This window comes from Orycteropus afer, unplaced genomic scaffold (genome assembly GCF_000298275.1).
Source record: "Orycteropus afer afer isolate SDZICR_OR568_19922 unplaced genomic scaffold, OryAfe1.0 scaffold00350, whole genome shotgun sequence".
NCBI lineage: Eukaryota > Metazoa > Chordata > Mammalia > Tubulidentata > Orycteropodidae > Orycteropus > Orycteropus afer.
In genome coordinates, this window is record NW_006921937.1 from 3,321,891 (window position 1) to 3,338,801 (window position 16,911).

Sequence of the window (16,911 nt, forward strand, 5' to 3'; positions counted from 1 at the left end):
TTATATATATATATGTGTACTGGTAGAAATAATACATAATACATTTTGGAAAGGCATTTTATAAAATTAATTAATTTCCTATAGAATTGTGCTTTGGTTGACTTAGTGTATGTTTTTATTACTATTACTGTTTATTATTTGGGATAGTCACAAATGTACCAGATGAATACATATTATTGTCTTTATAGTAATAGCGTATTTCTGTGTCACAGAGATTTGTGCATTCTTACCAAAAGATTGTCAATCATTTATCTGTCATGTTTTCTAAACTTTCGGTGATAAAATAGAGCAAGTGCTAGTGTAATGTGGAAATTCTCTTAGACTGCTGCTAATGATTCTTAATTGTCAGATAATTTTTAGCAACATGAAGTTGTGAATGTTGCCTTAATATTAATTTATTGAACATATTTAAGGTGAAATAGTTACATATTACAAATTGTTTAAAAAATATAAAATAATTTCAAAATTAATTAATTATCTGATAATAGCAATAATTCATCCTCATGCATACATTAAAATGTGAATAAAATATAAAGAAGTATTTAAAAACCCACTAACTGACTTTTTAACATTTTGAGGTATGTTTATGTATAAATATATATTCATTAAATATACAGATAATACAGATGTTAAAAAGTGAACTTTCGTGTAAGTAACTCGGAGTCCCTGGGTGGCACAAACCACCCAGGGTTTAAGCACTCGACTACTAATCAACAGTTTGCAGTTTGAACCCACCCAAAGGTGCCTTGGAAGAAAGGCCTGGCAGTCTTCTTCCAAAAAGTCACTGGCTTGAAAGCCCCGTGGAGCAGTTCTGCTCAGCAACAGATCGGGTCGCCAAGTTCGAATCAACTCCACAGGAGTTGATTTACTGGCACTGTATATAAATAGGTACTCTTTTTGAAACTAGGAATATTATATTAGCTGTGGTTATTTTTGAGCACATATACACCGTTTACTTAATTCAAATTTAGTGATTTTTGTGCCAGGATTTTAGGGAAAGTTAAAATTTAAAGTAGAGAATGTTTAGAATCTTTGATTATATCTACAATTTAAAAGAACTCATCATTTTTTTAAAACCAACCAACAGCAAAAGACACACTTCCAATATTTCCTTTTTCCTGATATTTTAATACATTTTTTTAAGATGCCTTTATTTTTCTCTCTTAATCTTCAGTAACATTTAGCATAAAGAATTTTCTAATAATTTTTACTCTCTGAAATCATATGTCTCCTTGTAAGGAGCTTTTTAGAGACCTGAAATTAAGTGCTAGGTTAAGATTGGTAGTTCGAACTCACCCATCGGCTCCTTGGGAGAGAGACTGGTTATTACTCCTGTAAAGATGACAGCCTAGAGAACCCTGTGAGGGCACTTCTACTCTGTCCCATAGAGTTTCTGTGAGTCGGAATCAATTCAGTGGCACCCAACAGCAATAGCAATGTCTTGAACCATGTTGCCTGATGAAGAAACATAAAATAGAAAACACATATTCCTATATTCTTACTTAAATCCTACCCTTAGACTAAAGTGTTTTTTCTTTTCTTTAAAATAAAAGAGGAGGACAACATATGTTTCATCATCTTTTAGTTTACATTGTTAAATTTTCTATAGTTGTTATATGTTGTCATTCGACACTTAATCCGACCCTCATCACCAAGGTAAGGACAGAGAGAATTAATCACTTCTTACTGCTCAGATAACTTTTCATTATGTTGTACATAAATGAACCTATCTTGCTGCTAAGTAGTGCTGGCTTCTCTTTAGCATCATTTGGAACAAGGGCCACTATTATTGTACACCCAGGGTTCTTTGACAATTGAGAATTTAAATATATTAGATGTGTACTGTCTTACTTCCTTACTGCTGCTATAACAGAAATGCTCCAAGTGAGTAGCTTTAACATAATTTATTTTCTCACAGGTTAGGGGGCTAGAAGTCTAAATTTAGGGTAGTGAATCAAGGGGAAGGCTTTCTCTGCTCTGGGGGAAAATCCTGTCTCAGCTTCTCTGGCATTCTTCTTGGCTTTCGTTGGAGATCTCCACATAGCATCTTTCTCTCCCCATTCATTCTTGCTTGTTTCTGTGCTTAATCTGTTCCATTTCTGTCTCAAAAGTGATTGGTGTAAGATACACCCTACACTGATATTCCCAAATGGGATTACTTCTGAAGCTATACCAAAGTCACTGCCGTGAGATGATCCCGACTCATAGCAACCCCTCCTTTGGTTTCCGAAGTGGTATCACTGCGGAAGTCAATCTGCCAACCTTCCTTCTGAGGAGTGGCTGGTGGGTTTGAACTACCAGCCTTCTGGTTAGCAGTCAGATGCCTTAGGCACTATGCCACCAGTGCTCCTTTCCAAACAATAGGTGTTAGGAATTACAACATATGTTATTGGTGCCCACAATTCAGTCCCTAATGCATACTTTGATAGTTTTATAAGAAATGTTTATTATCAATAGATTTCTTCAAGTGTACAGAAATTGTGAGTTAAATAAAAACCATTTACGAAGGTATCAATGTCATATATTTTAGATAGTAAAGCAAAATATTAGTTTTGAAATGAAAATTAATGATTGTTTTATGCAACTAGGGCTGCTGAAATCCTTTACTATTTCGCCCTGAGACAAGCTCAGAAATACAAGATAAGTAAATTTCTTTCATCATCACATTACATGGCACTGACAGAAGCCAGAAGGAATCTGGGACTGTTTCAACATCATGATGCTATCACAGGAACCGCAAAAGATTGGGTAGTTGTGGATTATGGTACCAGGTAATGTAATTACTGAAGAGTGATCTTTAAAAAGGATTTTTTTTAAAATTAGAATTTGAGTCATAGATACATCTTTTGGTAAAGTTTTTAATATCTGTCAGTCTGCGTTAATAATGGTATCCCTTATAAGTATTACTTTAGCAAAAGAAAATAAACAGACAGAAATACCATCTTTCAAAGTATGTTCCAAGAAATCAGTTGACAAGAACACTAGCTGTCTCAACTTTTTATTGCAGTACCTTTCTGGAAAAGAATAGTAAAACAGTTTTATAAAGCCAATCCTATTTTCTCATGAGTACAGTGTGATAATTGAGGTTTCCTTTTTGACCAAGAATTTGACATCAAGTATATTGTAGTTATAATCCAGTGAGATGAAGAGGCCCACTTCATTTTATACCAGTCTGCTTTCATCCTTTTTCTTATCCACTTGTTCTTAGATGCATCTTTTTTTTTTTTGGTGAATGTTATTGGCCACTCCCCCCCTCCCCCCAAAAATAGACTTCACTGAAAAGCATAGCCAGGAAGGAAAAGGACCTAGAGATCTTGTCATATATGGATGATCTAAGGTATTGGGGATAAGAAGGATGGCCTGGGTGTTGATATCAAAGGTATTTTTAGCTCTCTGATGGGCTATCAGATGAATGAGGGAGTAACACTTCAGTTATCAGATGAATGAGGAAGTAGAAGTTCAAAGGTATATGTTGATAATATTTTTAAATCATTAAAGATATGTTGTAATTTTCTTAAAAACTTATAGACTTACTTTGTGAAAATATCCCTGTATGTGAAAAGTGTACAGAGCATATAAAATCAACATTAAAAGTTGATCCCAAATTGGTATTTATTAATTATAGTGAGTATTAAATTTTCAGTTGCAATATTGTTTTTCTTTTACCAAAGTTAGAGGAAAAAACATTCTTGAGGTTTCATTAGTGAACCTGAGTCAGTCCTTAAAAATAATATTCAGGGTAGTATCTTGAATATCTTCTTGGTTTTCTGTAGTAAATGTGTTTGACATTATCTGTCAAGGTTGAACTGTACTAAAAGTGGAAAACACTCATTAGATAATGATGTTGGTGTTTTTTCCATAGAAAGCATTTTTGAAAGAAAGCTCATAGCCTCTATTTTTCCCTTTCACTTGTTCATGCCTTCTTGGTTTATTGAAAGTTTAAATGTGTGACTGCTTACAAGCAGACAAGAGCAAAGCTCCTAAGAAGAAATAGAGGAGTTATTCTCCCATATTGCCTTTTCACTTACTGTCTGGCTACCATGTTGAAAAGAGGTTTGGGTACAGGTCATTGAGTTTTTGCTATAGAACATTTTCTGTCTCATGACCTTTCCAGAGGGTTAGTCATTATTTCCTCCATATATTTTGCATTACTTTTAACTTAAGAAAACCTCTCAGTACAAATTGCATTTTAGAGGAAATAAAAGATGACATAGTAATTCTCAAATTGAATTCGACATTTATAAATTTGCTCTGTGACCACTTCACACTTCATTGAAAAGTTACAAATGATTATCAAGTCATTAGCACAGGCATTTTAAGTAGGAAATTTCAAAACACAAGTTAAAGAATTATAAACAGAGAAGCAGCTAGCATTGTGTATTCTTTTATACTTAGATTATTGACTACTGTTCTTTCAGATATTGTCAGAAATGTCATTATTAAGGGTGTGTGGCTTAGGAATTGCATTTGGCTCTCAAAACAGCATCTGGAACGAGAGTAAATTCTATCTTGTGTATTTTTATGTTGTGTGAAGAAGTCTGCAGGCAACTGGTTCAGATCTGACAGCTTCACAGTGTCATCAGGGATCCACGCCCTTCTGGCTTTCTTCTTTTCCATCCTAAAGGTGACCCTTATAGTCATGTTCTCAGCTGTAGATTGAATGTTTATATAATCATAAACTGGAGAGTGAGAATACATCATGTCACACTTGGAAGTTAATTTTATTTGTGGTGGGAAGAAATGAATGAGACTGGGACACTGTAATGAAGATTCGGCTTAAAAAGTGGAAAATGGAAGTTTTTGGAGCTGAAGACAAAATGGTTGTTGTTGTTGTTGTTATGTGCCGTCGAGTCAAACCCGACTCATAGCGACCCCTCCTTGGGTTTCCGAGGCAGCATCACTACAGAAGTAGGATTGCCCAACCTTCCTTCCGAGGAGTGGCTGGTGGGTTTGAACCACCAGCCGTCTGGTTAGCAGGCAAGTGTCTTAGCCACTATGCTCCCAGAGCTCCCAGACAAAATGGTAATGAGGCCAATTAGAAGGAGGGTTTTAGAATTCTACCTATTGCTCAATTGGAATTAAGGTAGGTAAGAGAAAACTGAAGAAAGGATAAAGGTGAGGGTGAGGGAACTAACCTGTCAAATTGTTAAGAGCAGGCATTCTGACATCTTAAAATAATAGCAGTGACAACAAACTGGAAAATTGTAAATGTTCCTGGACAGTGTTTCCGGAGTTGTATTTCATGTAAACAGGATTAACTTCGTATTAGGATATTAGTAACTCTGAAAAGTCCCACATTGATGAAACATTTTGAATTTTGTTTTGCCCAATGTTTCCCAAATTTATTTGCCATGTTTACTTTTAAGCAAAATATCTTTTTATATCCTTAGAAAACATTTGGAGAATGCTGTGTTAGAGTCTTTAGGGCTTATCTCAGTAGACAGGTACATATGTGCCTTTAGGATGTGGGCATCCATCCGTGACTTCACACAATTGGAAGTAAGACTCTTTAATACCCTGTAATGCGTATAAGGTTTTAGCTGGTGAAGAACTTGTTTCTCATTCTCCAGGTTCTGACTATTTAAAGAGTAAAGATGACCATGTAGAAAATAGAAGGAAACTTAGACTGAGGGTCTTGTTTTGTTGACTGAGCTATATTTATTCATAGGGTCTTTCAGTCTTTTGAGAGTACTTATTAATTTCTAGGAAAACATTTGAATGTTGTTATTTGCCATCGAGTCGGATCCGACTCACAGGGACTCCTTGGGTTTCCAAGGTAGTATCACTACGGAAGTAGTTGCTCAACCTTCCTTCCGAGGAGTGGCTGGTGGATTTGAACCACTGGCCTTCTGGTTAGCAGTCAAGTGCCTTAGGTACTACACTACCAGAGCTCCAAAATATTTGAATAGGACTAAGAAATACAGCTAGATGATGACGTGAACTCAAATACATAAGATTATAGTACTAAAGTTATAGATTTACTATGTCAGTATATTTAATTAGTAAATTATTGATCATGGTTATTTTAGTCTTTAAAGAACATCTTAATGCTCTGCAAAAAGAAGTCATCGATAATATGTTTATTGATATTTTTTTGTTATTGCATGCGAACAAAAAATGTCTTTAAGGCGTTAGGTCCAAAGTTGCTTTCTGTGTTGAGGAAAACAGTACATAGATTCATTCTGATAGTTATTTCAGGAACATCAGCGTTTCTCTACACATTTCTTCAGTGTGTATCTACTTAGGATGCCTCCATAGACCCTGAGAGAAATATGACTGAATTTGAATTTGAAGAAAACATCAAGCAAGCCCCCCCCCCCCCCCCCCCCCCCCCCCCCCCCCCCCCCCCCCCCCCCCCCCCCCCCCCCCCCCCCCCCCCCCCCCCCCCCCCCCCCCCCCCCCCGCCAATTTGTAGTGCTTCAGGAATAGCTGGTAACAGACTGAGGTTGTGCTCCAGAATTTATCTTGAATGAATTGATTCATAAACATACTTTTGACACCACAGATACAAAAATACAATATGGTTAAAATTTCAGTGGCCAAGAAAAGTAAGAAGGATGAAGACAATTTCATTATCTAGATCTGTAAAATATTCTCTCGTCTACTTCTTTTGTGCAAGAGTGTCCAATTAAATACAACAAGATATCTATTTGAATTCTGGGGTGATGGTGTATACTGATTGAATTTTTTGTGAACTGAGTTATGTCTTCTTTTCTTTTTGTTTCAACTCGTATTAAAGCTTCTCTTAATGTATCAGTCGTTGTTTGATAGAATACCTTATAGCTGTTGGGGAAATCATGCTGGTTATTCTTATTATTTGGTACAATATTCGTAGAAAGTATAAGAAATTTGAGTAAATGGTTTCAGGTACATCCAGAAAATTTTCTATTTTAAAATCTTACCCGTTGAATCTTCTAATTAACGTTTTTTCTCAGTTCTTAGTTCTTGAAGAAAAATAACCAGTTTCTTACAGGTTCATTGTAAGTTTCACTTTGTGATCACAGGATAAAGTTACTGGTGTTTGGCCATTGTTAAAGAAACTAAGAATATTGTATGCAGATTTTTGAATTACTTCTCAGATTAGTAAAATATTTTTATTCACAGACTTTTTCATTCACTAATGAATTTGAAGAAGATAATTGGAGATTCTGCACTTCTTCTTATTTTAAAGGACAAGCATACGTATGACTCTTACTCTTCTGATAACTTCTTAGAGATGGTTAGTTGCTATCTTTTATATGCATCATAAGAACGTGTTATTCTTTTGTTCTTGGATTGAAAAAGGGGATGAGAAGTTCAATGAAAATATACATTGAAATACAGTTATTGGTACATTATTTGAAAGGTTTTGTGCCGCTTTATATGATTTATACGTAGGTCCTTCTTTCCTGTAAATCTCTCTGTATTTGATGTATACATGTATTTTGTTCAGGTAGAGTCAAATGGAAGGTACTTCTGACTAAACCTAAGGCTGAAAAATGAAATGTGTGTGTAAAATGTATGAGCTGGGCTTTCAGAATACTACTAACGTGATACTGTGAGGCAACTCAACCAGTGTTATATTTAGTTGTTTTGCTTGGTTTTAGTTAGAACTCCCTTGACATTTCAGTTTTTGTCAGCCCTGAATCTTTTGCTAATCTTGAATTTTAATAATCCCAAAATGTGTTCTGACTTCAGGCTGAAATCCATACTGTGGGCTGTGCTCAGGTGTGTGACATAATAATAATTGAGGCATTAGACCAGCTATAGCCTCAAACCCTGTACCTGATGGCATGGGCCTTGAAAAATTTACTAAACATCTGTGCCTTCACTCCTTTCCCTATAAAATGGGAGGATAATATCTGCCGTGACTCGTATGGTGACAGTCATATGAACTAATACAACAAAAAGGGAGAAGCACACTTTTCCTTCTTTATTTCATCTACAGCAAGGAAGAATAATTGACAAAATAGTTAATTGTAACTCTCTTTCACTTGACAACTAACATTTTATATTCATTGTGCATTTACCTTGAGGCCTAGAGAAAATAGTGGATGGCGTGTGTAGTGAGTGATAGGCTTTGTAATTTTGCATGTAATTTGAATTTACATGTCAGGAATCAGAGATGAAGCTTTAATATTTTCATGTATTTGGTGCTCGTGATCAAGTCATAATTATATATTTCCATAATAATGTAAAAACTGCATGAAATGAACATACATTTCTAAAGGATTCGAAAAGTATACAAATGTAAGGTAGTAAAACCCTTTGTAGAGTTGTCCCTGGAACTCTGATTTATTTTGTTTCTAGTTTGAGCTATGCATTGTAGACTATAGCCTCAGTTTGGTCTTCTCCTGTAGCATATGTTGTACTAGCAATCTAACTACACACACACACACACATACATACACACACACACAGAAGGATTTTTTATTTTGAAGCTTGATGGACTTTATCTCTGGGTGGCACCAACAGTTATACACTTGACTATTGGCCTATTGGTTGGTGGTTAAAACCAATATAGGCAACTCAGAAGATATGCATTGTGATCTGCTTTTGAAAGGTCACAGCCTTGAAAACTCTGTGGAACTGTCTACTCAAACTTACATTTATTCATAGGGTCTTTCAGTCTGATGAGAGAACTTACTACTTTCATGAGTTGTATTACCTCCATGAGTTAGAATTAACTCAACAGCAACTAATAACAACAAGAAGTAGCTAGAAAGAGGGTTTTTTTCCCTTCTTAATGGCCTTTCTTAAAATTTTTTGCCAGATACTATTACCTAGCTAATTTTGAAACTTGAATTTTAAAAGTAATTTTTTTTTAATAGGATATGGAACAAAAATCACAAGATTCTCTGCCACAGAAAAATATTATAAGGCTGAGTACGGACCCAAGGTAAATACTTAATTTTCCGTAAACCTTTAACACTTTTCTGGTTTGACTTTTTTAGTTTTCATAGTTCTTGTCTCTAAAGCATATATTTGGGGGCAGTATTTCAGTATTCAATATATTAATTTAAAAATTACTGAAGAAATGGGTTTTCTTCTATCAGTCTGAGCTTGAGACCAAGATCTGTATCATGTTCAATGCTAATAGGTAACACAGTGTTTGGTACATTTGTGGAATAAACTATTATGTAATTAATATTTCTCACATATACTTCATATAAGATGGTAAACATATATCTTTATGAAAAAAAATTCTTATTTAATACTGTCTATGTTTAGATTGTTTTTGTTTAATGACATTTTCCTTAGTTATCTTGTTTTCATGAATTCGTTGGTCCTATTTATTTAAGATGAGAGAAGAAAGATGATTATTACTAAAGATCTGGGTTCCTAATGTGAATTACTCACTAGATACATTGTGCTTGTCACAAAGCCTCCTTTTACTGCTATCGCTTTGTGCTGAAGTTAGTGGGAAAGGTGTTGAGTTGAACTAAAATCCAGGCCTTTATTCAGTGGTGCTATCTTATTTACAAGGAAGTGTTTTATTGTTTTATCACTATTTTTTTAATCATCAAATCATCTGCTTTATATCAATCAGTAGATCATTTTGCAGTGTACCCAGAGAGCCAGCATATTATTTTTTAAATAGGACTTTTTCCTTTCTTAAATCGAGAAGTTTAGTTTTATGTCTTCCAAATTGTTGGCTAAAAGTTTAATCATGTAAGGCATAATTCATTTTAACTCCTCTCTCCGTCTCACTGCCATTGAGTTGGATCTGACTCATAGTGACCCCTTCTTGGGTTTTCAAGGCAGTATCACTACAGAAATAGATTGCTGAACCTTCCTTCCAAGGAGTGGCTGGTGGATTTGAACCACCAGCCTTCTGGTTAGCAGTCAAATGCCTTAGGCACTACATCGCCAGAGCTCCCATTGAAAACATATGGACCTGAACATTATAGAAAAAAATATGTATAGAGTGACTGGAAAAGTTGAGATTTCACTTAGGCTTAGACTAAAGCTAAATTTCATCATTGAGTAGAGACTTTATAGACTTCTTGTAGCTTAGAACAAGAAAATAAATAACTATTTTGTAGTAATATTAAAGTATAAGTAACATTGTTGAAGTTTGAAAAGCTTTCAGTTTGCTAGGTCTGTTAGGATGAAAAAATAAGGACAGTGAAAGAAAAATCTGATAAAATTATAAAGCATTATGACTTTCTTTGTTTCAAAATGAATAATACTTCAATGCATTTGATGTTGTATGCCTGTTCCTGAAATATTATGTCCCTGTTGAACCGTGGTGTTAGTAAATCTACTTGTGCATAATCCTCTTATCTATTAACCTTTAAACTCATTTATTTGGGTGGGGAAGGTCTTTGTTTTTGCTGATTATAAAACTAATTATTCTTGCGTAGGTAATTTGTACCCTACCTCACAATCACCCTATTGTCTTTTGTAGCTCTAAATACCTACCGTTGGTTTCCCTACGAACATATGGTGGGGTGAGTAGGTTGGTGTAAGTGGGTAGAATGAGATGTGCTTGGGACCACAGTGGGTCAGAGGAAGGTATATGCCTTGTGGCTTTTCCCTTTCCCATACTGTCCCAGCCTTAGCCAGCAGTCACTGATATCTTACCCTTATTTATTCTAGAGGAAGGAAGTTAAGAGATACAGGTAGATTAATCAAGGAGAAAAATACTTCTGAGCTTTAATATTGAAGATTTTTAATTATAGGTAATCATACATGGACTGGTTGAGGCTACTAATAAAATGATCATTTTCTGATTTTTTTTTAAATCGTGTATATGTAAATAGTGCTCTTCATCTTAATATTTCTTTACAATTCTGTTCTACTAAATGTCAATGCCACCATAGTTAGGGACCTTGGGAATACTTCTGACGGTCAGATTCTTGTTTTTATTATCCACTTTGTACTGTAGAGCCTCGTGCATAGAACTTCTTGTATTTTTGTTTTCAAAATCTATATTTTACTTGTTAGCCACAAATTATCTCAGTTACTGATCTCAGTAAAATTGGTGAAGAATGAAGGAATGATCATGGTCTTTAAAATGCTATGATTTAGCAGATACTGAAAGTTAAGTAATTTTCTGCAGTTCTCAGTCTTTAAATGGGACTTTTCAGAAATGTGGCTATGAGCCTCTTTCATATTCTTTACTGTCCTTCTATGATAATTCTAGAGCTTGGCTTTATTTTAATTATAACATATTTCCTATTTGAATAAGAAATTATTAAATTACTAATTTGAATAAGAAATTATTTTCAATGAGGGAGATAGTCCCTCCCCAAAAAAGAGGGTGAAAATTGGTTATGGGAATCAATTGAAAAATATTTCACTCTTTTTTATCTATAAAGCACAGATATGCATATGGTACATAAGCATATGAACAATTTATTTGTAGTATTAAACAGTATGAGGGGAGTGATTATGAAAAAAATGTTTAAAAAGTCTTTTTTTTTTTAGGCAAGTGATAATTGAGAAACAAAGGTTGAGAAACACTGATCTAAATCCCATAGACTATTAATAATACATGTAAATGAATTTGATCATGCAGGTAGCAGATTAGCTATAGCTATAACCTAACATAATTTAGTTAAAAAATAGTTTATAACCTACTGAAAGGGATATAATACATGTTGATGTGCCTAGTTTACTTCATGGGAGTATTTAATATGTGAATTCATAATCTTTGTTTAGAAAGCAAGCGTGATTAAGAGTTAGGGCATTCTGACAAGTCATAAATAGTCTAGCCTTAATTAATCCCTAAATGTAAATACATGTTTCTTTTTCTCTCTACTTGTGTAATTGCCTAAGGAGACTAGCTGTAAAGAAACTCAACACGCAAACTTGCAGGATTAGACACTCTGATAATACAGGAAAAAACCTGAGACAGGTGGAAGGATTTCAGTCTTCCTTCAGCATCTTGTCTCAGGCAGGGCAGGAGCCACCTTTGCCACAGCATAAACTCAGAAGTCACGTGGTGAACATGTTGTTTAAGGCAGATAGTTAGAAATACCACCTAATATATAAATATAATCAAAATTATATTGAGATAACCTTTGAAAATCTGAAAATTCAATTTTTCAAGTAGAAACTTTTTTTCAGCTTGGAAGTCATTTATTTAAACCACTATTACAAATTTACCATTATGTACTTTTAATTTTCAGCAAGTTACTTAAGGAGTCCTACATCTCTTTCTTTTGGTTGGAAGAAGGCATTAGCTTGAAAAATAAATCATTAACAATGTGGTAAAGTGAAAGAGGTGTCCCTGGGTAATACGAGCAGTTAAGCATTCAACTACTAACTGAAAAGTTGGAAATTCCAACCCACCCAGAGATACCTCAGAAAACAGGTCTAATGGTCTGCCCCTAAAAGGTCACAGCCTTGAAAACCTTGTGGGACATAGTTCTAATCTGGCACACACGGGATCACCTTGATTTGGAATCTACTTGATGGCAACTGATAACAACAGCAAAGCAAAGGAAGTTTTCTGGGCTTAAGTGGTTTCAGAATATCATAATGATGTAAAAAATGCTTAGTTCCAAAGGCACTCCGTATCCACATTGCCATTTACTTGGCCATTGAATGGTTCTCCCTGGATGACCTCCAAGCACCTCTAATGTTTTCTGGCTTCCTCCATATACTCTTTGCCTTGGATCTCAATGTTGGTTAGTAGCATCATTCTCTTTTTAGCTGTGTAGGCAGAACCATCTTTGATTTCTGCCTTTTAAAAAATTCCTTAATTTCATCAATTGGAGAGTCTTTTGGATTTTACCTCTACCCATCTCTGGCATCCATCCCCTCCTGTCTTCCTGTTAGTCTAAGCCATCATTTACACTTTGCTTGAACTACTGCCATGGCTTTTTTTCCTCTTTAATTTCTCTACGTCCACAATTCTTTATATGTTATGTCAAAGGAATCTGCCAATGCACAGCTCTGAGAAAGGGCCTGCTACTCTTCCCCAGGGACTTCTTATTGTCTGTTGAGTGAAATATGACCTGATAGTCAAATATTTTAGTAGTAAGTAAACTAGTAGTTATTTTAGGAGTAAGTACTAAGTAGTAACTATAACTAAGTACCTCAAAACTTAGTGCATTAAAATAACGCTCCTATATCTCTCATGAAGGATCTCTGGTGGTGTAGTGGTAAAGGCATGTGGTTGGTAATCTGGTTCAAATCCACTGGCTGCTTCCTTGAAGAAAGATGGAGCAATCTGTTTCCATAATGATTTACAGCCTTGGAAACCCAATGGGGGTCATTATGAATCAGCAATGACTCAGTGGCAGTGAGTTTAGTTTTTGGATATCTCGTATTGTTTTATGGATTGACTGGGTTCAGCTAGGCAGTTCTTGCTTGGGATCTTATTATAGTACAGCCAGTTTAAATCTGAGGCTGGAGTTCCCTGAAAGCTCGACTGGGCAGAGGATCCAAGAGGGCTTACTCATGTGGCTAATATTGTAACTCTTAGCTGATGCCTCACTTGGGTCTGTCAGTTGTCGGCGTCTACATACAATCTCTCCATATGACTTGGGTTTCTCTCACTATGGTCGCTCGTTCCCAGAGGGAATGTCCCAGAAGTGTGTGCTCTTAACAGGTCTGTGTGGAAATGGCAGAACTTCGTATGATCTAGCCTCAGACCTCCTAGAAGATCCTCTCCACTATTTTCTGTATGTCAGATGAGTCACTAAGGTAAGCTAGAATTCAAGGGCAGCAGAATTATTTTCTCTTCCTTGATGTTAGGAGCATACACAGGGAGCAAAGAAAATAATGACACTCCTCTTTGGAGACAATCTACCACAATTCACCTGCTGGCCACCACAATTCCTATACCTTTTATGCACAAAATAAACTCATCTTCCTCCCCAAGTGCCCAAGTCTTACCTTGTTAATGATACTGACTCACAAACTTCATCTAAATCTAGTCTGTAGTGGCTTACTCATGTGGCTGAAAGTAAATGCTGACTTAATTCTGCTAGTATAATTATTTGAAATAAATCCTACCATGTTGCAAACTCGTGGGTAGGAACAATTTCTTTGATTTATTTCCACTACAATACTTATGGTGTTATCTTCAACATAATAAAAATTCAGTGCAGATTTGTTGAAATACATTTAATTGTTGATTGAGAAGAATATTAAGCTTTAGATGGCAGCTATTCCTAGAACACAGTTCACATTCTGTGTGAAAATATGGTATCTGTACATATTTTCCCCAGACAGAAGTTCTTTCTTCAGATATTTGGAGATTTCCTGCCAGAATGCTTCCTAATAAAACACTTACCTAATAAAGCAAATATTACTACTGAATAATAAACCACAGTAATTCAAAAGAGTTTGAATTTGCTTAGTATTTGAATAAGTGCTCATTTGAGATTTTTGAGTTTCATGCCATAAGACCTGAAAAATTTAGGTTGCATCTCAGAATCATTGCTTTTACAGAATTCCTTTTAGTGTGTATTTTTGAAGACTCTTCAAAATGAGTGAGTACAAAAGGTTTTCCCAAATAGCTGAATTAGTTGACCATGTCAGATAGGTTTGTACATATGAGACTTTCTTTTTAATTGACAAAGAGTACTTTCCTGACACTTTGTGCCATTTCAATATTGTTTATGCTAAATGGCTCTTCTAGTAATAATGATAGTGTCAGTGGGTTAAAGGCTTTGGTTCATTTTTCATTTGTCACCATTTCATCAACATATTTTCTTCACTAAATAAGAATATACCTAACAAAGTGTGTAATCTCTCTATTAGTTATTTAAACAGAAGTTTTATATGAAACAAGCTCACAACCTTATTTTTACTGTTAAGAAATGGAATTTCTAGGAAAACAGAATTTTCCTCAGTTTCTGGCAATATTACTTATTACACAATAGACTTTTTAGAGTCATTTGTGGCTTCAGGACTGAACTAAGAGTCTAGGATTTGACAAAGGTGTTTCTAGTCTGAGAAACTGGAGTCTGTTAGGAACGGCCACTGCTGAGATAGATCTTATCTTGTTGTTGATCATCATATTGGGGAGGGGAGCATGGAAAAGGATTAGCAATGACAATTAGTGTAAGAACTATGCTTGTTTGCATGTTGTTCATGTATTATAATGGTTTTGCACAATCCTGTCATGTACTAGAAAGCTGGTATAGAAATATGAAGTTAGTTAACAGGATAGTAAGTATACGAAATCAAAAGATTGAGTGTTTCGTTTAAAATGGTGGACTGTATTTTGAAATTAAACCATTGAAATTCAAGGTAATGAGTAGAATACATAATTTGGCTAGGATTTGACACCCTGGATTCTCTATTATTCTGAGAGCATCTGACTGTCTCTGCTTTTTTAAGCTGTGTTAGAACTTTTCTTTTCATGCAAGAAGTGCTAACTGACAGTACTGGAGACTGTTATTAAAATTAATAAAAAATGAGCTATTCTAGTTCTGTCTTGAATAGCATTACTGTACTTATGAATTTATACTCTATTGGGCTTGAGTGATGAATTCATAATTCTATTTAAGAATAAATGACTTGTAAAAGGTGTTTGTTTATTTTTTCCTCAGTTCCATCTGAAATTGTGTTTTGTTAACTTTGACTTTTTTGAGATGTAGATTGACCACTTTTCTTATTATCCAGAAACAACTTTCGTTCTGTTATCATGTGCAGTACTTTTAGAAGAGGTATTTTATGCAAAAGACTGAGTAGAGTACAGTAAATTATTTAAATAACCAGAAGCTTCTTAGGAGTGGGAGGCATCTTGGACATGATATGTTAGTTCATTTTGTGTTTAATGCTTTTGCATTGATGAGTGGCCAGAACTAATTTTGGAGCAGTCATGTCTGGGTAGCAACATAAAATAATCATAATAGGTATTTGCCATCTAGGCTCGCATTTTGCCTGATTTATCTGGGAAATACAGAGGTTTTTGGAGAAGAAAATGAAGAAAGTCTTACTCTCCTCAATGTGTTCTCTCTACTCCTAACAATTCTATTTTATGACATCAAGACTGATGAATATTAATTTTTGAAATACTCTTTCAACCACACATTGAGTTAGATGAAGTAACACTTATTTTATTTAACAACAAAACAAAACTTGACACATCTGATTTAAATGATGGCTTACTGGAGACCCCTGAGACAGAATTCCCATTAAAACTCATCTGAAAATATAGAAGATGTTGAACAGGAACACCGGAACTTTGTTTTGGCAATCAACCTATTGCTAGAATCTAGTATGTCCTAAAACTACAAAGCTGATGGAACTGGACTGAAAAAATGCAATTACTCACCAAGGCTCCAGTGATAAATTGTTAGAAATAAAACCAACATGCTCTCCTAAAAGCAGATATAGAGCGTCTTTTACTTTTCATAATGTCTGTCTCCAAGACTGAGAAAGTCTGGTACAATAGCAACTACAAAAATGACAAATATTTTTCTATAGGGAGGGGACTACTTTTCCAGGTACTCAGGCAGGCCTGTAGCTATTCTTTTCTTTCTTGGCCTCCTACACCAGCCTTCCCAAATAAGTAATATCTGTCTTTTTTTTTTCCCCCCATCTATATCCTATCCATTTTTAAAAAAAAATTTTTTTTTTTATTGTGATTTGGATGAAGACTTACAGAGCAAATTTACTTTCCATACAGCAGTTCACATATACTTTGTCTCATGTCATTGACCACACATTGACCACAGTTTACCACAATGCAACAGCTCCCCTCCCACTTCCTCCCCATAGTTACCTCTTCTCAGTGACCATCCCTCCATACTCTCCTGGGCCCTGAGCTGTCTCCCTGTGCATAAGCAGCCCTTCCTTCTCCCATGATTATTCTCTCCTTGAGGTAAATGTTGAACTCACATGCCTGTACTTTGTTTGGCTGGAAACCACAGGTGTGGGTTCAATTCCAGACCTGAAGGGCATCTAGGGGCCATAGTCTCAGTGGTTCCACCAGGCTTTATTGGACCAGCAAACCTGGTCTCC

At 35.3% G+C, this 16,911-nt stretch overlaps 1 protein-coding gene across 1 annotated transcript in view; it reads left to right on the forward strand.

Moving 5' to 3' along the window:
- The window catches only part of MAN2A1 (mannosidase alpha class 2A member 1), a 296,885-nt gene that overhangs the window by 125,873 nt on the left and 154,101 nt on the right, over window positions 1-16,911 (forward strand). Inside the window, exons 10-12 of the mRNA XM_042782502.1 lie at window positions 2,589-2,771; window positions 7,105-7,219; window positions 8,811-8,878. Coding sequence (XP_042638436.1) covers window positions 2,589-2,771; window positions 7,105-7,219; window positions 8,811-8,878 — 366 coding nt within the window. The remainder of the gene's footprint in view (window positions 1-2,588; window positions 2,772-7,104; window positions 7,220-8,810; window positions 8,879-16,911) is intronic.